The sequence below is a fragment of the Physella acuta genome, unplaced genomic scaffold (assembly GCF_028476545.2).
Source record: "Physella acuta isolate Inbredline_101_S28 unplaced genomic scaffold, ASM2847654v3 ptg001587l, whole genome shotgun sequence".
In the NCBI taxonomy this organism is placed as follows: Eukaryota; Metazoa; Mollusca; class Gastropoda; family Physidae; genus Physella; species Physella acuta.
In genome coordinates, this window is record NW_026733101.1 from 70,082 (window position 1) to 92,113 (window position 22,032).

General features: G+C 36.6%; 1 protein-coding gene across 3 annotated transcripts; it reads right to left on the reverse strand.

The window, feature by feature from the left end:
• Nucleotides 1-240: 240 nt before the first annotated feature.
• LOC131929057 (dihydrofolate reductase) lies at nt 241-14,203 on the reverse strand. Of its 3 annotated transcripts, none has more exons than XM_059285248.1 (7): nt 14,093-14,203; nt 10,509-10,649; nt 9,426-9,475; nt 8,081-8,183; nt 4,281-4,410; nt 3,921-4,030; nt 241-696 (listed from the first exon to the last, which is right to left on the reverse strand). In XM_059285248.1, exons 2-7 carry the CDS (start codon nt 10,601-10,603, stop codon nt 600-602), a joined length of 585 nt encoding a protein of 194 aa, XP_059141231.1. In that variant the 5' UTR covers nt 10,604-10,649; nt 14,093-14,203; the 3' UTR covers nt 241-599. The 3 variants fall into 3 exon arrangements, with proteins under 3 accessions (XP_059141231.1, XP_059141230.1, XP_059141229.1); XM_059285247.1 differs by having other exon boundaries at nt 14,089-14,193; XM_059285246.1 differs by lacking the exon at nt 14,093-14,203 and adding an exon at nt 13,947-13,994.
• Nucleotides 14,204-22,032: the final 7,829 nt, after the last annotated feature.

Consider the following 22,032-nt stretch of genomic DNA (forward strand, 5'->3'; position numbering starts at 1 on the left):
AATTAAATTATTCAAAGTTACCTTCAAATAAATCAAATCATACTACGCTTTGTCAAATTAATTAAAACATATTAAGATTAGCTCAAGCACACTTAAACATACCAAGCTACATTCAAAAAATTATAACATACGGTGACGCATTCAATCATGCATTAAATGATTACAAAAAAAAACGATCAGTTGTAAAGAATAATTAACATAATGAGACCTCCAAATTTAACAGTCATACTCAAATCTTAAAAAAAAAATCTTTATAAAGCTTGCCCATGTAATTAGACAAAAGAAAATAATCATAAATGTCAAGACGAACATTTCTTTTATAATCCAACCACAGCCTGTATGCAGTAATTATTACTTCAACCCTTCAGACTTAAAAAAAAACAAACCCTATCGAACCCCGCAGTGTACGCATGTCAAAATGTAATGTACATTCCATTTGTCCCTAGCCTTAGTCTGTCAAGTCGCATTATCTTTTGTCCTGTTCGTCTTGTCGCGCCGGTGGCCGCTCAACCGTAACAAATCTTGTCGTTCCTAAGTGGCCCGTTCAAGTTCAGTGACTTTGCTGCTGTTGCACCCCGTTCCAGTCTGATCCGGTCAACTCAACTGGTCTCTACATTATTTTTCTCCCAGACCTCAAAACGAAATTTGATTCCGGTTTTTTCATCGACTTGTATTGTGTCATCGATTGAAGGGTCTCTGTTAAGATATTGAAAAAAAAAACATTTTTTAAAAAGCTGTTGAATATTTATATTAAGATGATTTATTTATGTCGGTGTCGTGCGAAGGAAAGTGGGTACTGTTTTTGTTCCCGTTGTATATAAATCGGCAACAGCATTTACATGTGTGCGTGTAATGGTATGTGTGAGGAGAGGGGGGGGGGGATGAGGATGGTTATAATCTGGGTTTTTTTAGTCCCGATTGGCATTTGTCACGGGGTTTAGACCAGGTTTTATGTGTATTTCAATGTCCCTGTCCCTGTCAGACAGACAGACAGACAGACAGACAGACAGACAGACAGACAGACAGACAGACAGACAGACAGACAGACAGACAGACAGACAGACAGACAGACAGACAGACAGACAGACAGACAGACAGACAGACAGACAGACAGACAGACAGACAGACAGACAGACAGACAGACAGACAGACAGACAGACAGACAGACAGACAGACAGACAGACAGACAGACAGACAGACAGACAGACAGACAGACAGACAGACAGACAGACAGACAGACAGACAGACAGACAGACAGACAGACAGACAGACAGACAGACAGACAGACAGACAGACAGACAGACAGACAGACAGACAGACAGACAGACAGACAGACAGACAGTCAGACAGTCAGACAGTCAGACAGTCAGACAGTCAGACAATCAGACAGACAGACAGTCAGACAGACAGTCAGACAGTCAGACATTCAGACAGTCCGTCAGTCAGTCCAACCCCATCCATCCATCCATATATGTATATATATATATATATATATATATATATATGTATATATATATATATATATATATATATATATATATATATATATATATATATATATATATATATATATACATATATATATATACATATATATACATATATATATATATATACATATGTATGTGTATATATATATATATATATATATATATATATATATATATATATATATATATATATATATATATATATATATATGTATATATATATATATTAAAAATTTAAATATACTTTGTGTATTTAACGTTTCTCATATGACTTCTCCTCCCCCACTTGTAATATAAAACATTATGTGTGTTACAAATTCAATTCATAATCCCCTCCTAACTCCTATCTTCGATTGTAGGAAAAAAAGTCACAGGAAAAAAAAAACACAGGAAAAAAAACACAGAAAAAAAGTCACAGGAAAAAAAGTCACAGGAAAAAAAGTCACAGGAAAAAAAGTCACAAATATATATTTGCATGATATTTGTTAATACTTTTATGTATTAAATATTTAGAGAGTGCAAATTAACTTAAGATTAATTAAATGTAATGTAATGTGTGTAGGCTGTATACGCATAGGAATTTTTATAATTCATCTAAAAATATTTATTATGAAGTAGGTAGATTGTAATTATTTTAAACTAAGATTAGTAGCATTTAATAAAATGCTCCAAAGTCCACTTTTTTCATCGTGTTTTTTTTTTTAAATACCAACATTAAATTACCGTGAAATGGTAAGGTCATATGACTTGCTGTCCTCAATTCATGGCAACAATAGTTATGTTTAGTTCAACCACCTTTACTGCCCACATTTATCACGCTCATTACATAACAAAACTTAGGATCAAAACAGAAAGCCGACAAGGTTCAAAGGCTGTCATTGACGCATAACGTCAACAACACAAAATATGTTCGGACAATGCCTACTGCGGAGAGGCCGACCAGAGAATAGCCTACGGCAAAATGTGCCTACATTTCTTTTATAATTAACTTCTCAACCGCGTATTTAACTAAATACGTAACAAAAGTTGAGATTGTTGTGTTAATTATCTTAGAGTATTTTTACTTACAATTGTTATAAATCATAATGCTTTTAACGTCTATAAATAATTTATGCTATCAAAAAATACAACCCACAACAATAAACATACAAAATTTTACAATTCTTAACAAATTAATACAAATATTTCTAAACAGATTTTTGTGACTTTTTTTCTGTGACTTTATTTCTGTGACTTTTTTTTCCGATACAATTTTTCCACTGTGACTTTTTTTCTGTGACTTTTTTTCCTAGCAAAAACTGTGACTTTTTTTCTGTGTTTTTTTTTCCTGTGACTTTTTTTCCATTCACCCTATCTTCTACCCCATCCGTAACATATCGTAAGCAAATGGAGTGATGGAGTCTTTTCAAAAGACCCATCCTACGGGTGAGTGCAAAGTACGTAAATGACACAAGGTATAATTTATGCTAGACTTGTGATCTTACCTCCCTACCCTTTCCAGCGATTCTTCTTCTTCTTCTACGTTCTTAATTTTAGTGTTGGAAGGGATTCCCTCCAACACAATTAAGTATACGTGTCAACTGGTTATGCGCCATTGAGGCCATTGACTCCGATTCCAGCCTGCTTTTCTTTTTGGATTTGCTTCCATAGCCTTTGTCCAACCAAGAACAAACTACAAGGCAGCAGTTGTTTGATTTTGGAGTTGTCTCTCCTAGAGGAGTGGCTGTCCCCAGCTATCGAGCCTCATCTGCCCTGGGGGGTTCGAGACTTTTCGATTTAGCAACCATGAGCTTTACCGACTCGACCACGCCGACCCCTCCCGCGATTCAAAAAACAACCTGTTACAATCTTAACCCCTCTTACATCTTGCACCCCCCACCCCCGTCCCGTTCCAAGGAAAACAAATTATTTTCATTAGCTTTGCTTATCCCAGAAAGCTACCCCCCCCCCCCGCACACACATATAAAGAATGTTCGGGACAGTCCTTTAACAGTTTTTAAATTAGTGTCACATAATTAATGAGGAAAGCTATTAAGTAAGCAAACAGCAGTGTATAATTTAGTAAGGTAGCTCAAAACACACTTTTTATCTATTTTTCCTACAGCATTAAGCGCCCCCTATGGACCGAGCCAGGGGCGATCGCCCCACCAACCCTCCCCTAGCTTCGCCTCTGAATAAGTAAATGCAGTGATAGACATCTTTTACAGACGACCCATGCTGCAGCTGAGTTCTGAGTACATACTTGATACAATGTGTAATTTACGTTATCCTCATAATATCCCCCACACCTCACTTGCAATACAAAAATAATCGGAGTTTCATTCTTGACTCCCCTCCTCCATCTCACCCCCACCCCCTTTATCCCCACTCGTCGGAAGCGCAACGTAAGTAAATGCAGTGCTGGACTGCACGTGAGTGCTGAGTACCTACCTGACACGATGACAGAGGTGCTCAAACTTGGGGAAGAACGTGTCCGAGTCAAAATCCTGGAATATTCTGGTGATGATGAAAGTTGTGCATCTCTGGTCTGATACTGCGATCTGTCCAACATAAAGTTCACCAAGGGAGGTAATTAAAAATTAATTTTAATAAGGGAGAAAATTTAGAAAATAAGAGAAAATTGTAATTACCTATACCTATATATATATATATATATATATATATATATATATATATATATATATATATATATATATATATATATATATATATATATATATATTATATATTGAATCCATTAAGTATATTAACAATTGCGACAGGATTAATTAGTAATTAAAGGAGAGCTACCTCATAGTTTAACTGTCCGCCTAAAACGTAGATGGTTTCGATTTCGCCTTTGCATGGTCCTGTCGTTAACATTCGCACGGCTTCGTCAAAGTTGTGGGCCACGCCCCAGCAGTAAGGCGCGTCCTGAGACCTAAAGGGAGATAACATAACAAATATGTATACATCGAATTGATAGTCTACCTTTACTGAATTTCCGGTCTGTCACGGGCAGAAAGGGACGTAACAAAGTTTTAAAATGTGCTGATATTGTTAATAGGATAATTATATTTCTTTAATGGTTAGAAAACGAAAATATTTGTGGTAAATATTTTCATAAATAGATATCTATGGTAAAGTAAAACATGAAGCTCCTCATTAGACCTAGATCTATGGATTAATTGGGCAGATGAAGTAGAGTTCACCCATATAGGTACTATAAATGCTTATATATATATATATATATATATATATATATATATATATATATATATATATATATATATATATATATATATATATATATATATAAATATATATATATATATATAAATATATATATATATATTATATATATATATATATATATATATATATATATATATATATATATATATGTATATATGTATATATGTATATATGTATATATATATATGTATATATATATATATATATATATATATATATATATATATATATATATATATATATATATATATATGTATATATGTATATATGTATATATATATATATATATATATATATATATATATATATATATATATATATATATATATATATATATATATATATATACACATATGTTATTTTGGTGTGCCACATATACGACAGTACAATAATACTATTCTGACTATTCTGTAAAAAATTATTAGTCTATTAATAATCCCTGCTCTATCCTAACACTGAAACTCAGTGCGTCTCACTTTACTACTAGTGCATGAAAGTTAATGGAAACATAATAGAATAAATTAATTCAATATACTACCTATTCCACAAGTTTATTACTCATACATAAAAAATACATTTTCATAATGTGTATTAAGGTTTCCTAGTAGGTAATAATTTTGGTTTCAACCTGGTTTGTTGTAATTAATTCGTGTAGATTATATGCTTTCTGAGGTATTAAGATTTTATATACATGAAATACTACTTACAGAGAATTAGGTTAAAATAAAATCGGATCGGCTATTTTCAAATAACAATGCTATTAAATAATACAGCGGGTTAATCATTATCATACAACATATAGTTATTGCCTCTACCAGTACACTTCCATATCCACCCTCAACCCGCACACCCAGTAAAAAGACTGATATATATATATATGTTACGGTCAAAGCCCGAAGTGCGGCCAAACCCCGGATTGGCCGGCCAATGCGCGGATTGGCCGGCTCTCTTGGCCAAAGCCCGAAGAACTTAGAACTAAGATCGTATTTCGTACATTGGCCGGCCAATGCGCGCACTGGCCGGGACGTACTGGCCAAAGTCCGAAGTACTTAAACTTGACAGCGTATTTTGTACATTGGCCGGCCAATGCGCGCATTGGCCGGGATGTCCTGGCCAATGTTGTATCTAGACTAAGTTGTGATCGCGTTTTAATTATTCTGGGTGCGGTTTCATTGTGAGTAACGTATTGTTTAGCTCTTGTTTGTATAGCATTCTATATGCAAGGCGACATGGATCAAAAGGGCCGTCAGACCAAGAGACAGACATAGCAGATGGCTGTCAAAAGAAAAAAAATGTAAATCCATGTTAGTTTCAATATATGGGCTACAACTGTATGTGACAGCCTCCTCCATGATGACGAGGTGAGACAATCATCAAAGAACAAAAGACAGTCGGCGTCACCGACCACGTGCAACTAGACGGAACGTTCAAAAGACTTTTCCGCGTTCCTAGATGTTCAAAACAAGATGATGACATGGATGCAAACAAATGAATCAGCTCATTGGGCTGAGAGTCTCAAATTCATTCAATTTATGAAAAATCGTTCTTTTCATCAAAGAATCCAACAATCACCATACGAAGCCTTGTTTGGATGCAAAGCAAAAGTGGGACTTAGCACTTCAAATCTACCAACAGAGGCTCTCAATAAAATAGCTTCTGAGGAAGATCTTGAGAACATTGAACAAGAAATTGAGGTTGCCATAAATGCAACTACATCCTCAGCTCACACATCTACTGCCGTGGCGGAACGTCCAGACCAGTTGCGTGACAATAATGTGGCCAACAGATTCTGTATAGTTTGTGAAAAACATTGTAGTGCAGCTCATTCTTGTGGATCATGTGGCAAAGATGTCCATGCTATTTGTGGAGTACCCAATGAAGAAGACGAAGGTTACGGAGGGAACATTACCTGCAGATTGTGTCACAACAAACAAGACGTCATGGAACACAGGTCAGCAGCTCATACTGGCTTGCAAAATCAAGGTGCTAAGATGCTTAAAACATCAAATACAAAATTTAAAGACGGTGAAGTGGGTGACAATGTACGCATCCGTGTTCCAGATGTTGACAGAGGTCGCGGTGATCCCCGAAGCGTGATTGCAGTTGTCATGAGCGTCGAGGGCGGTTTCTACAAATTAGGAACCGAACATGGTGTTCTAAAACAACTGTATGCTAGAAGTGAGTTTTCAATTCTTCACGAAAAACTGCTCTTATTGTCGTCAGTTGGCACTGAGGAAAAATCACTACGAACCATCGCATCTTCATCGCATCTTCACAATCATTGACTGGGGGCCAAGGCTACAATCGCTGCAATTGCACAACCAAGTGTACAACAAATCGCTGCAAGTGTAAAAATAACAAGCTGCTATGTAATTCTAAATGCCATAAAAGTTCAACTTGTTGTAACAAATGATAATATTGATTGATTGAGACTATAGTACAATAAAAAATTTGAATGTTTCTGTCATTTACTTTAATTAATAATCAATAAAGACTTAATTTTATGATCCTACCGGCATAAAAAAAAACAAAATCTGCTCATGATCTTCTAATTAAGACTTTGGCCGGTCCACCATGGCCAGTCCGCGGACTGACCGGGACTGGCCGGCCAAAGGCCGAAATCAAGAGCTATTTCAGACTTTGGCCGGTCCACAATGGCCAGTCTGCGGATTGGCCGGCCAAAGGCCGAAATGAAGCAAAGTTTCGGACTTTGGCCGACCTATGGGAGGCGATATTGGCCAATGCGCGGACTGGCCGGCCAATCCTAGCATTGGCCGACTTCGGGCTTTGACCGTAACATATATATATATATATATACATATATATATATATATATATATATATATATATATATATATATATATATATATATATATATATATATATTTATATATATATATATATATATATTTGATAGTAGCTTCCTGATGAATCTTCGCGTGTTTTCCATCTCTAGACATACACCTCCCCGCTCCCCACCCGAGCCCGACCCCCCAGGCTTACATAGACTTGTTTGGTAAAACTTGAAGCATTTTTGGGTATGTCTTCTTCTCTAGATACACGATTCCATCACCCCCACCCCAACCCGAGCCAGACCCCACAGAAAACAGACTCACATAGACTTGCTAATGACCACTTGACGCACCTTTGGATGTGTTTTCTTCACTAGATACACGATTCCATCACCCCACCCCCGCACCTGATCCCGACCCTCAGAAAACAGACTCACATAGAACATAGATTTGCTAATGACCACTTGACGCACCTTTGGATGTGTTTTCTTCTCTAGATACAAGATTCCATCACACCCACCCACCCCCCACCCAATCCCGACCCATCAGAAAAAACAGACTCACATAGACTTGCTAATGACTACTTGAAGCATCTTTGGATGTGTCTTCTTCTCCAAGCTCAAGGTCTCCCAACCAACTCGACCTGTGATGATGCCGTTCTTTTTCTCTGAAAATATCAACAAAAGCTGTTTTTAGCTATGGTAACGGTTCTAAAAATATCTAGTTAATCAGATAAAATATGAATGTATATTTATAGTGAAGCTTCCTCTTTAGACTTAGTGAGCCACTGGGCAGATAAAATAAGAGTTCATATGTTTCTTCACCTCGGCGTATGAAGGATAATGTGGTCAGCACTATGCCCAGCCGCTTTTAGTTTTCCTAACATGATTTAGGTACCCATTAGAGCTGGGTGGACTCGGCTATGTTCTACGAAATTGAACCCGGGTTTGAACTCGAGATTTTCGGGTTAGCAGTCAAGCGCTATAGGAGGGAGCCTATGACATTGCAAATAAGAAGGAAGTGGCGCTGGGTGGGTCACACACTGTGAAAGGTTCACCCAAATGTGACACGCCAGGCACTTGAGTGGAACCCCAGGGAAAGCGGAAAAGAGGGCGCCCAAAACAGACCTGGAGGCGGAGTCTTCTTGAAGAACTGAAGCCAACAGGGATGTCTTGGGAGGTGACAAAATTAATAGCCGGGGATCGGAAGAAATGGAAGAAAATAGTCGAGGCCCTATGTTCCACAAGGATCAAAGAACCCTAAGTCAAGTAAGTCAAGTCTAGCGCTCTACCACTTGGCCACGGCGTCACATTAGATATACAATAAGCATGTCGCGAATGTAGCGAAACAATAGTAAGTTTGTCCTGAGATAATTGAGACTAATACAACATTAAACCAATACTCTGTAATTATGATAACACTTGTAAATTAAGCACAAAAAAGTTTGGTAATATAGTAACACGTTTCGATTCGGAAAACAAGGGATGCTTTCAGAGACGGAAGAATCGTTTCGGTGCGCTACCCGGGAATTAGATAAAAAGGTCATAAGCTGCCCATGCACCATGATCCACCTTACGACCTTGCAGATGTATCCCAAATGATGGCTAAGTAATGTGCTTAGTGCCAACTCATTTTCAGAAGCTGTAAAAAGTAAACCAGTTGGTAGTCCTCACGTCTAAAAACACGTGCAAGGCAACCGTTTCCGAGTTTTCTGTCTCACATGGGTTGCTCTACCCAGTTCACGTGATTTTCCTGCACGGGGATTCAAACTTAGGACTTTCAGGTTAGCATTCATACTCTCTACCACCCGACCTCACCTATGATAAATGCATAATGTTTTGACTGTGGAGGACATTCCTCAATGCAGTCCCCACCAACATACAACCTATAGTTGTTTATTTTGACTTACTTGGATCTTTCGTAGACTCTATGAGGTTTGTGTAGAACTCGTAATCTGGTCTGTAGAGAGATGAAACACAGTTAAGGCCCAACTGTTCAATTGCAGGTTGTTGTGAACAATACTCTTTCATTCACGATTGTTGGGAACGATACTCTTACATTCACGATATTTGTAAACGATACTCTTACATTAACGATTATTGTGAACGATACTCTTACATTCATGAGTTTTGTAAACGATACTCTTACACCTATAATTGTTGTGAACGATACTTTTCCATTCACGATTGTTGTGAATGATACACTTACATGCACAATTGTTGTGAACAATACTTTTACATTTACGATTATTGTGAACGATATTCTTACATTCTTGATTATTGTGAACGGTAAACTTACATTCATGATTGTTGAGAACGATACTCTTATATTGACAATTAATGTAAACGATATTCTTACATTCACGATTGTTGTGAACGAGAATCCTTAAAATTAACGTAAGTCTAATAAACATTATGATGTTTTTCAACATTTGTTTTGTCAACAATCCAAACAAAAATATATGCTTCGTAACATTTTCTGAATTTCACCCCTCCCACAATAATAGTAACACATATTTTGGAAATTCTTCGTGTCATGCACCAACATGTGAAATCTGTACTAAAAACGGAAAACTTTCGTATGCTTTTCTTTGCAAATGTTAAAAATTTTGGGCAATTCAAACTTCCACTAACTTTTATTTCCCTATTTATAAAAAAAATTCTAAAAGTTAAAAAAAATGTGAAAGTTTTTGTTTTTGATAGACTATCCGACCTCATTCCTACAAACGCGTTGAACCCTTGCCCCCCCCCCTCCCCTCCCCCCTCACACCTTCTTTTACCTACATATCCTGGACAAGACAAAATATAACGCAGTCATCTTGAACGCTTACATTCTTTACGACCATAGCGTCACGCACGCAGAAATAACATCATCTTTAATCCACCGACAAAACAATATTTCTATCCGGGTTTTGCCGAACCCTGCACGAATAATATCTCAAAAACGTGTTAATTAATTAGCGACATGTAATTAAGCACCTATTTTTACCTACTTTAAGAACGGCCACGGCAGACCACCGTCTTTGCCGATTCCCCTATGGCCGTCACAAATAGCGGCGACCGACTTTATATTGAACTCTACCAGCATCTTGACTCAAGGTCTATTAGAGTAGTTCGGACTTCGAGGCTCAAACCTGTGAAAAACAGAAAATAAAGCAGTAGTGCACATACGTGATTATGTAAAGAAGATACATCTAAAACCAATTTATAAAACTTCAAAGATTTCTAATTTAATCTTATTGATCTTTTCATTGGGTCACAAAGGATCAATTTATTTATATATGCCATCAAACTAACTTGTTGATTCTGTTAATCAAACGTATTTTTTAAATCATCGATTACCTTATTGTATGAAAATTAAATCACTTTACTACCTAAATTAGCACGCGTTTTTGTTCCTGTTTTTTTATATTGCACACAGTGTTTCTTTCAGGTTGTCTTGGAGGGGGTGAGGGTGGGGGAGGAATTACCACCTCACTTCGCACGGCTACCCCCCCCCCCCCCCTCGAACGAAATAGAATTTATTTGTGAAATATATACTTTTGTCAGTGTGTGCCCCACACCCCACGTTCTAGATAATAATTTTAACCGCCCCCTCCCCGAAGGAAAGTTCCCGGAGCACCGACCCCCCCCCCCCTCCAGAGAAAAAAGTCTAAAAGATTGTACATTATAATTTATGGAATGTGATAGATCGACTGTATGCAACGATTTTGATATAATACGCCTTTATCAACACTAGCAACAACATAATTTGCCCTGAGCAGAGCAGACTCCCCCAACCCCTCCCCTATCCCGCTATACCTCCCTGATAATACCTCACTAATAATACAACGCATCGCTAAATATAATAAGACAATCCAGCTTATTAGTTTCGTTCATTATTTCTACCTTATGAAGTTGCCTAACGGTGGTAGAGCGCTATACTGCTAAACCTTAAGTCTCGCGTTCGAATCCGGTTTCATGTCATTAGAACTTCCCTGAGTCCACTCAGCTCTGATGGGTACCTAATTCACGTTGGGGGAAGTAAAGCCGACTGGACATAGTGCTGAGCACACTATCCCTTTATTTGCTGAGGTCACTGAAAGAGGTTAACTCTACCTCACTTGCCCCATGGACCGCCAGAGAATGGAATTTTAGTTACTTTACTTAGTTATACTTTTTGAATTTATTAAATCTAACCAATACAGATCAAGTTAAAATACAACGCATCGCTTAAAATAATACTAAATACCACATATTGCTGAAAATTTAACATTATGCCTATTTAGTGTAACATAAGGTGGAAAATCGATTATTTCTACCTTTTGAATTTATTGGCTCTAAACCAATAACGATAAAACTTTAAAAAAAAAAAAATTCCCTGAAATAATGAGATTCAAAATTAAACATAATGATAGCTTACTTAATGAGTTGTAAATACAATACAAGAATGTAGTATGGCAAAATTGTATACTCACTCACAAAAAAACCCCAGCAGAACTGAGTTGCTTAATATTATCTCGCCCAGAGTACAAAACCCACTTTTTATACTAAACAAAATCTTTGGATATTCCCGAAGAATGAGACGTACGTCACCAGTCCAAAGTCACAAGGTAAGTTTAATCCTACACACGTGTCAACCGTCAACACGGAAATCCTAATCTCTGGAGTGGACCCTTCCCGCCACACACGAACAGGTGCACACCGGCTTTCAAAACTAGGTCACACACACACGAACTAGGGACAAGAACAGGTTACACATCTTGTATTGTGTTGGTAACTGGGGTAACTTTCAGTAGAGTTTTTAATAGTTCTACGCATAATCTGTTCTGTTGTACCTTTAATCAGGGGCGTAGCGAGGGGGGGGGGGCGGGGTTGCGGACCGCACCGGGTGACACCATTTAGGGGTGACACCAAGGCAAAAAATAGCAAACTATATAGAGAAAAATTTGGTGGGGGGGGGGGTGGAACTCGAAAGTTTGAGGGGGGGGGGTGCAAGTCGAAAACTTGAAAGTTTGTCCCCGGGAAGGGTCGCTACGCCTCTGGGGGGTGACACCATTAAGTGCCGCACCGGGTGATACCCGACCTCGCTACGCTATTGCCGCTAATACAAATACATGGCATTCATTGTAGCTGATGTAGGGATGAGATGAGATAAATATTACCATTTTGGTATGGTTTAGAGTGGGATTAATTTATGACAATATATGCAAGAGCGTGGAGACAGATGTTGAAGAAGAGAAGAGTAGCATATATTACACATGCAATGAATATGTCGCCAATTTAGCGAAACAAAAGTTATTGTTAGCGAAACAAGACTACAGACACATTGTTACAGTCAGCGAAATAAGACTACTAATTGTTACTGTTAGCGAAATAAGACTACAGACAAATTGTTACTGTTAGCGAAATAAGACTACAGACAAATTGCTACTGTTAGCGAAATAAGACTACAGACAAATTGTTACTGTCAGCGAAATAAGACTACAGACAAATTGTTACTGTCAGCGAAATAAGACTACTAACTGTTACTGTTAGCGAAATAAAACTACAGACAAATTGTTACTGTTAGCGAAATAAGACTACAGACACATTGTTACTGTCAGCGAAATAAGACTACTAACTGTTACTGTCATCGAAATAAGACTACAGACAAATTGTTACTCTAAGCGAAACAATACAGAATAATTGTTGTTGTTAAAAAAACAACTTCAGACAAATTGTTACTGTAAAAAAAAACAACTACAGACAAATTGTTTGTTAGCGAAACAATACAGACACATTTTTACTGTTAGCGAAACACAATTACAGACAAATAGTTACTGTTACTGTTAGCGACATTATGACATTTTTTATGAGATTATCTCAAGGATACAGACACGTAGAGCATATGAAGTAGAGTTAAAAAAAAACCCGCGGTATGAAGGGTGATAGTGTGGTCAGCACTGAGACCAGCCGACTTAGTTTGGGTGAGCTCATTGACGTGTTACACATTCAACCCCGGGATCCGAACTCGAAACCTTCTTGTTAGTAGTCGTAACACTCACTCCTCTACTAATCATCATACAGTTCGGCCGTTGAAAAAAGTATGTGAACATCATAACATAAAGAATTGAATAGTATGGCAGGGAGGGAGAGCACTCGATTACTAACTCGACTGTTTCGAGTTTTCATCCAGCAATAATGGGTACCTGAATAGGCAATGACAGCTTGGAATAAATATAACCACAGTACCTCTTTATATAGAACATATAATTGAAACATATGTAATCATCTGCTCTCTTGAATGCCAGGTTCAAAAGGGCTGCTTTACTAATATATTAAACGAGCCGACCCGCGCCGTAAGCATACGCCGCTGTTTAGTTGTTTAATTTTCTACTTTTCAGTAATTCATAATTTGTGAATTCGACACTACCCTCTGCACAATCGCTATTAGTTATAACAATACTCACCTTAAACCCTAATCCAAGCTTAGAAATTTACTATTCTCATTACTCACATTATAATAATATACACATTCATACGAAAAATCTATAGTCGTTCAATAACTAACATCACATAAAGGGTAATACCAAAAGGAACATAGAGTCATACCTACACGAAGATTCCAGCAGATTCATCACAACTGTTTAAATACCCATACACAGCCATGTACCATTTTTATAGCCTGAATAGATTTAGCCCACTCACATCACGCGGTGAATATTTTAGCCCTCCCTCTGACGTTAGTGGTGACGTCAGGTCACGGTGAGCTAGTTCTAAATATAGAACGAATAAAAAACTTGGATCAATATTGGTATGGAAGAGAGGGGAAGGGAGAGGAAGAGAAATAGCCCTAAGGCGCCATTGACTTCAGCCATAGTTGATTTAGCTGGCGAGTTAAAATTTCGATTCAGCTTGTTGGATAAATTGAGCTAAACATAAGCCCTAAACTAACTTGAGTAAATAGTTAGGTGTTCTAAATAGAGTTGTAGGCTTTAAAAATAAATAAAAAATAAATAAAAAAATATATTTTTTTTTACAAAAATTAATAAATCTTAATAATTTAGAAATACTTAGCAATTGTTTGATAATTTAGTAATCCTTAGCACTTATTTAATAATTTTGTAAATAATTCTAAACGTAAGGTTTATATTATTGACTATTGAACGATTAACAATAACTATTCAATGCAGATTTAGTTAAAGCTGAACGAGCTCATAGGATAAACTACGCGCACCTTTCTACGCCACTGTTGAAAGTTCGTAAAATGGATATATGACCTGATTAAAATGTCGGAACAATCTAGACTGCTGTAATAAGCATGGTTAGGTGTCATCCATAAATGATGTCACGCTTTTTTGACGATTTTTACCTCCTTTCCTCTCCCTTCCGTCACACATCGTCACAAAAAACCAGAACCCCTCAAAACTGCAGTTGACTTTTTCTTAAAATACGATATTTTTCTCTGTGTATTTTTATCAATTCCTATTACAATTTATTAAAGCAGTTTTCTAAAACTCGAAATAACGACTAAAATTCGTTTCGTAACATTGCTTTTTTATAATGCAAAAATGTGACGTCACACCATCTAAACCATCCACCCTTCACAAAACTACGGATCCCCCTCCCCAATACTAGTGTGACGTTATTTATGGACGACCGCTTATATGTAACCAGCAATCCCGGATCCATGATCCTCAAAATTACAATTGTTAGTCAATTTAAAAGCTTTTTATCATATGTAAAAATAAAAGACTTGTTTAATTTCAATATCGTTAAATCAGTACAACAAGAGATAAGTCTACATAATATACATCTACATCAAACTTCCGTTTAAATTAGTTTTACTATTAATACCGTGTTTCAGGAAATTATTTTACTTAGAATGAAATTGAAAACGCTACCTCCTATATGTAGTGTGCATCTATTATCAGCGAAAAAACTTGATCCGTAATTGAACGGAGATAATTCATTTTTAAATATTTAAAAAAAAAACTTTTGTTATCTCCCTTAAAATTGCATTTCAATGGCTTTACTTTGTTTTGTTCGATTGTGCCGAATAAATCTAAAGTAAATATTGCTTGATTTAGAACTATTTATCTAATTTTAGTGATTTGTAAAAGCCTCAAAATAGTTAGCCAGGTGGCATTGTTTCTTTTAGACTTTTTTTTTCGGGCCGCTATTTAGTTGTTTTATTTTCTACTTTTCAATAATTCATAATTCATAACCCCCCCCCCCCCCCCTACACCCCCCTATGAAAGCAGCCTCCTCTTAGTTATTTCTTAGTTACCTCCTGTAAGAAACCCGGCTGTACGGCTCTACGATTTGTAAACATTTAGCGTGACCACAGCTCACCAGACAATGTGGGGGTGGGGTGGGGGTGGTAGTGATAGTGATAGAGAGAAAGAGAGGGGACTGCAAGGAGGCGCTTGCAGCTTGTTTTCTAACGGCTCCCAGAAGAGAATTATATATATAGATTTTCTACATAAATTCGGTAGACGTGATTTGGGGGAAGGGGGGGGGGGGGCATCGCCACCACCCAAACCCCGAAGAGATGCCTGAAAGAACCACTGCTGCTGGAGGGCTATGGAAAGAGAAACAAGGATTACGATGCTTATATTGGCTCAACTTATGAGAGTCCGGTACAGAGCTGTTGCAGCTCTTCAGGGGCGTCACAGAATTAAGTTTTCAGTCAAGTCATATGTATATTAATATACACATGTTGATTTTAACCCCCCCCCCCCTTTCATCCCTACACCAATACATAATTAAAGGCAGCAGTATGATTTTAGCAGAAGTAAAGCTCCGTTTCAAACCTGAATGTCCGTTTAGGATGTAAAGTAGAGTTCATCTGTTTCTGTGACTTCGGTATATGAAGAGATGATTTGGTCACCACTGTTCCTAATCGCCTTTACTTTCTCTAACATGAGTCGTAATTGACTCATGTTAGAGAAAGTAAAGGCGGACTTATGGACTTATGTGTACTTGGTGGATTTATGGACGTTCTACTGACACGATCTTGAGAGTTAGAAATCGTATGCTCCATGCCATGACACTGCTAGCAACCTTGATGGCTAATTTGTTCATTGTGAGATGGATGATATTTGATTAAAAACGCTGTGTATACTTGATTTAGTTCTGGTTTGTCAAACATCAAATATGTGATAGAGCTGTTGAAAATGGTTTATTTGATGGTATAATTGACGCTAATGAGAGTCGGAGTGGTCAGGTCGGTAAAGCCATAGTTGCTAAATCGAAAAGTCCCTGAGTTCGAACCCCCGGGCAGATGATGACCAATACTTGAGTAGCAACACATCTAGAAGAGAAAAATCCAAAAATCAAATAACAGATGCTAACACGGCATCACTGGGCGTATGACCTTCCATTGAAGGTCACCGGCCTGGGCGCAAGAGTTCGTATACCAACTTCAAAGGTGAAGTGTTCGTGACCAAGGCGAACCATGTACAATACATTGTAGATGGAGGCATCCGGCTGTAGTCAGGCACTGAGAGGGGTGGGCACAGACATGCAATACTTAGCGCCAACGACCTCCAAGAGTTAAGGGATTTATTTATTTTTTAATGTGTATATGCTGCTAATACACGAGCCTCTGTATGTAAAAGAAAATGATAAATAAGCTTGAAAAAAATATTTTTACAAAAGTTAATTTTTTAAATAAATTCCATTTTTCTAGAATAGAATACGTATCAACTACACTTATACGATACATTTTTCTATTGTGATTATAATTCTAAAGACACTCATCATTGTAACAAAGTTAGACTACTCAATGACATTTGATCACATTTTTATTTTTATTTGTAGTCTTGGGGGTACAAGAGTGTAGCATTTTTTTTTATGTATTCTGTGTGAATGTACATGTTTTACTTTTCTGTCATTAAAAAGGTGCAATTAGGCTGAAAAATTGTGCACACATAAATCAACTGCTGAATAATTATTGCATTTTTTACCAAATCAGTCTACAAGTCACTTGAAGTAGTTTATCTATTTCAAGTGGAGTTAATCTGTTTCACTGACTTAGTCAAAAGATGGGATATTATGATCAATTCTATGCTCAGCCGCCTCAACTTTCCCTTACGTCAATTAGGTACACAATAGAGCTGAGTAAACTCAGGGACGACCTACACACTTGATACAGGGATCTTAACTCGAGACCGTAGGGTTTGGAGTCGTGAGTTCTACCATTCAATCTCGTCACAAAGTGCAAGGACATCTGCTTTTAACAGTGGTTTAGTAGTTAGCAAGAAAAAAGATTAATAAAAACGTATTTAAATATATATTTGAAAAGTATTTAAAATTATATATTGAACACTTTTAAAAAGTGTATGAATACTGTTTCATAAGTTATATAATTAAAATATCACAGGGAATATACGTTTCACATCAAAGTTATTATGATTAAAAATGCATTGCTTACATATACTACAGAAACATGTAATTCAAAACACTTTGAAAAGGCGTTTTTCATTCTTCATGTTATATTCAGAAGAGAAATGCAGTACGTCTATCTTTTTTAAGTGAAATAAATAGTAATTATAATCATATTGACAACAAAGCTAGCTTAAAAGGTAACAGTTTTATTATAAAAATATATTTTTTATAAAAAATAGTTTTTATAAAACTGAATATAGTATTTTGCACTATTTTGATATGCTATTTAAAAATATATATTTAAAAATGTGTTAACTAATTTTTGACACACTGCATTTGTCCTCTGCACTGTCGATATGCTAACATTAAACACATTAAACACATATATATATATATATATATATATATATATATATATATATATATATATATGTGTGTGTGTATATATATATATATATGTATATATATATATATATATATATATATATATATATATATATATATATATATATATATATATATATATATATATATATATATATATGTATATTTATATATATATATATATATTAAAAACTTTGCTGAAAAAAATAAAGTTTACAAATACTATTAGTATTAAAGCTGCATACATTCGGTCTTAATGTTTAAGTTTGTGTGACAGAGCATGAGCCTAAAGTTTTTAGCTCACTTCTGCACCAGTTTTAATTCTAAGCTCTTGACTGCATTAACTGACATTATAAGCTCGTTTATAACAAAAATGTAAACTCTACGCTTATGACTGCACAACTACTTAAATTCTAAGCTCATGACTGCACTAGCTTAAAGTATAAGCTCGTTTCTAACAAAACCTTAAGCTCTAAGCTTATGACTGCATACCGACTTTAATTCTAAGCTCATGACTAAACACAAACTTAAATTCTAAGCTCATGAATGAACCAAACTTAAACTCTAAGACGAAGACGCAGTTGTCTGTTGTCCAATTAAAGAACCAGCCGGATGACTCCACATAGCAGAAGCAGGTACATGGAGATTGAAACAATTTCTTGTCCATTATCTGCCGTTGTTGCAGCTGTAGAAATTAGATTTTTACGTTAGATTTACTATAGTACAAGAGCAGATATTAATGTTCATTAGAATAATACACATTTTTAATTTACAGAATAGATATCTCGATTCAAATCGCCTAGTAGATATACATATTCAACGAAAATCATATTTTAGATATGTGAACCAGGGGCGTAGCGAGTGGGGGGGGGGGGGGGGGCGAGGGTGCGGACCGCACCGGGTGACACAATTTAGGGGGGGGGGGTGACACCAAGGCAAAAAATAGCAAAACATATAGAGAAAAACTTGCGGGGGGGGGGGGTGCAAATCGAAAGTTTGAGGGGGGGGGGGTGCGAATCGAAAATTTGAAAGTTTGTCCCCGGGAAGGGTCGCTACACCTCTGGGGGGGGGTGACACCATTAAGTGCCGCACTGGGCGACACCCAACGTCGCTACGCCACTGATGTGAACTAATTTAAGCCAATTTGAACGGGTTATCTTCTTCTTCTTCGTTCTTAATTTTAGCGTTGAAAGGGATCCCCTCCAACACAATTAAGAATACGTGTCAACTTATTATGCGCAATTGAGGCCACTGACTCCGATTTCAGCCTGCTTTTCTTTTTGGATTTGCTTGCATAGCCTTTGTCCAATCAAGAAAAAACAACAACGCAGGAGTTTTTATTTTGTATTTTGGAGTTGTCTCTCCTAGAAGAATGGCTGTCCCCAGCTAACGAGCCTCATCTGCCCGAGGAACGGGTTATATTTATCCAGGCTAACAAATAACTGCGAGAATGTATTTATTACATGATGTTTAATTTCCCTCTTGGACAAACTTTCGATTTGCACCCCCCCCCCCTCAAACTTTCGATTTGCACCCCCCCCCTTATACTTTTTATATATACGGAGGGGTCTATGGGGGGTTATGACCCCCCTAACCCCCCCCCCTGCCTACGCCACTGCAAGACCCTTTGTTTTCTATTTAAATATCTAACATAAAAAATAATTTAAAAATAAATAAAAAGCAAATATAAAATAAACACTGAATATGTTTATAAGAAGCTAACCACTATTCCGGTGATAAAAATGTTACGAATTTTAACATATATTTTTGTTTTTAAATTAAAAGCACCAAAAAGAAAAAAAAACTTCAACTCACAGCAAGAGTTTCCATCGAGAATGTAGCCAGCCTCACAAACACAGCGGTTGTCTAGACATACGTCACTATAGTAGTCGCCTTCACAGTCAGAGATGTATTTACAAGGTCTGCCCTTTGCTGGTGAAAATAAATAATTTATTTGTTAATAAACATATAAACATAAATTAAAATTGGTATATTAATATTAAATGTATGAATAATTACAAGAATGTACTTTGTGAGAAAATATTTAAAATATGAAGAATGAAAAAAAAATGTTTTGGAAAGAGTTTTTGCAGTGTTTCAAAATTAATATGCAGTTCAATCTGTTTGCTTTCTAAAAGGTGGAATTTTAATTTCGTAATATCTGTATTTATTACAACTCTATAAATTGGGATTTATTTTATATATTTAATTTGCCTTGACGTTTTTATTGTCAAAAAGTGATATAAGCTGGTATGGATTTTCAAGTTAATTTTTAAACAAACTCAAACATTATTTTACTAGAGAATATTGCAGTGTAACAATCAATATATTTATATCTAACATTCTTTTATTATTTTAAAGTTTTTATTGTCAAAAGTTTATATAATCTAGTATGGCATTTTAGGCTCAAATTTAAAAAGTTATTACAATATAGTATGGTTACAAAAATGTATGTATAGCTCAAATAATTTGATTATTTTAATTTTAATTTTCGTCAATAGTTGTTGTAAGCTAGTATGTCATTTTCAGTTTACATTTTAAACAAACTGAATTTTTTTTTAACTAAAGAATATTGTATGGTCACAATAAAGGTGCGCGGACCTTTGACCACAGGTGCTTTGACCATAGGTGCTTTGACCATAGGGGGTTTGACCACAGCGGACCTTTGACCATAGGGGCTTTGACCATAGGGGGTTTGACCACAGCGGGCCTTTGACCATAGCGGTGCTTTGACCATAGGGGGTTTGATCATAGGGGGTTTGACCATAGGGGGTTTGACCACAGGTGGTCTATCAACTGGTGTTTGATCACAAGCGCTGTGTCCGGCTTTGATCATAGGTGTGATACAATTAACACGATTTTATACATGTTTCCTGATAGTACGTTAATAGAAATTAACCTGTATTTAAAAAAAGCCAAGAACTATATTTTAGTCTCCACATAAAGGCTGGTGCTAGGCCTCATAGATTTATAATAAGATCTTGTGCAACTAATGAAGCTTTGCACTTACAAGTGCGATTCTTCGTACACCGCCAAACGCGTGACCCGTCCTGGCGTTCTCTGTGTAGCCAAAACTCGTGGCCACGATACAACAAAGTTCTTTTACCTTTTTTCGACGTGCTATACTCTCCAAGATTCTCCATGGTTTTGACATAGAGTAGTTTAGATGACTTGTATTTATACATGATGATTTAACATATTATTACATCATGTCGAAATTTTAAATATAATTTAGCAACTTTTAAAATAAATCCTTACCATATATGGACAGCATTGGACAAACCACCTAAGATCAAAGACCCTATGTGGTCAAAACACCTGAGATCAAAGACCCTATGATCAAAGCCGGACGCAGCGCTTGTGATCAAACACCCGTTGATAGACCACCTGTGATCAAACACCCGTTGATAGACTACCTGTGATCAAACACCCGTTGATAGACCACCTTGGATCAAAGACCCTCTGCTGAGAAAACACCTGTGGTCAAACCCCCTATGGTCAAACCCCCTATGATCAAACCCCATATGGTCAAAGCACCGCTATGGTCAAAGCCCCGCTGTGGTCAAACCCCCTATGGTCAAAGCCCCTATGGTCAAAGGTCCGCTGTGGTCAAACCCCCTATGGTCAAACCCCCTATGGTCAAAGCACCTGTGGTCAAAGGTCCTAGGACCACAATAAAGTATATTTATAGCATATATTATTTTAAACAAGCTTAAATAATAAGCTGAAAATTTGCTTATTTGACTTTAAATACGTATCAAAACTATAATAATTCCGACC

Excerpts from the sequence above, each read along its gene's own strand:
- LOC131929057 (XM_059285248.1), bottom strand. The coding sequence starts at position 10,603 with ATGCTGGTAGAGTTCAATATAAAGTCGGTCGCCGCTATTTGTGACGGC. Across the intron at positions 4,411-8,080 it reads GTAGTCATTAGCAAGTCTAT|GTCTCAGGACGCGCCTTACT; the intron begins GTGAGTCTGTTT and ends ATCTCCCTTTAG. Across the intron at positions 4,031-4,280 it reads GCGGACAGTTAAACTATGAG|ATCGCAGTATCAGACCAGAG; the intron begins GTAGCTCTCCTT and ends TATGTTGGACAG.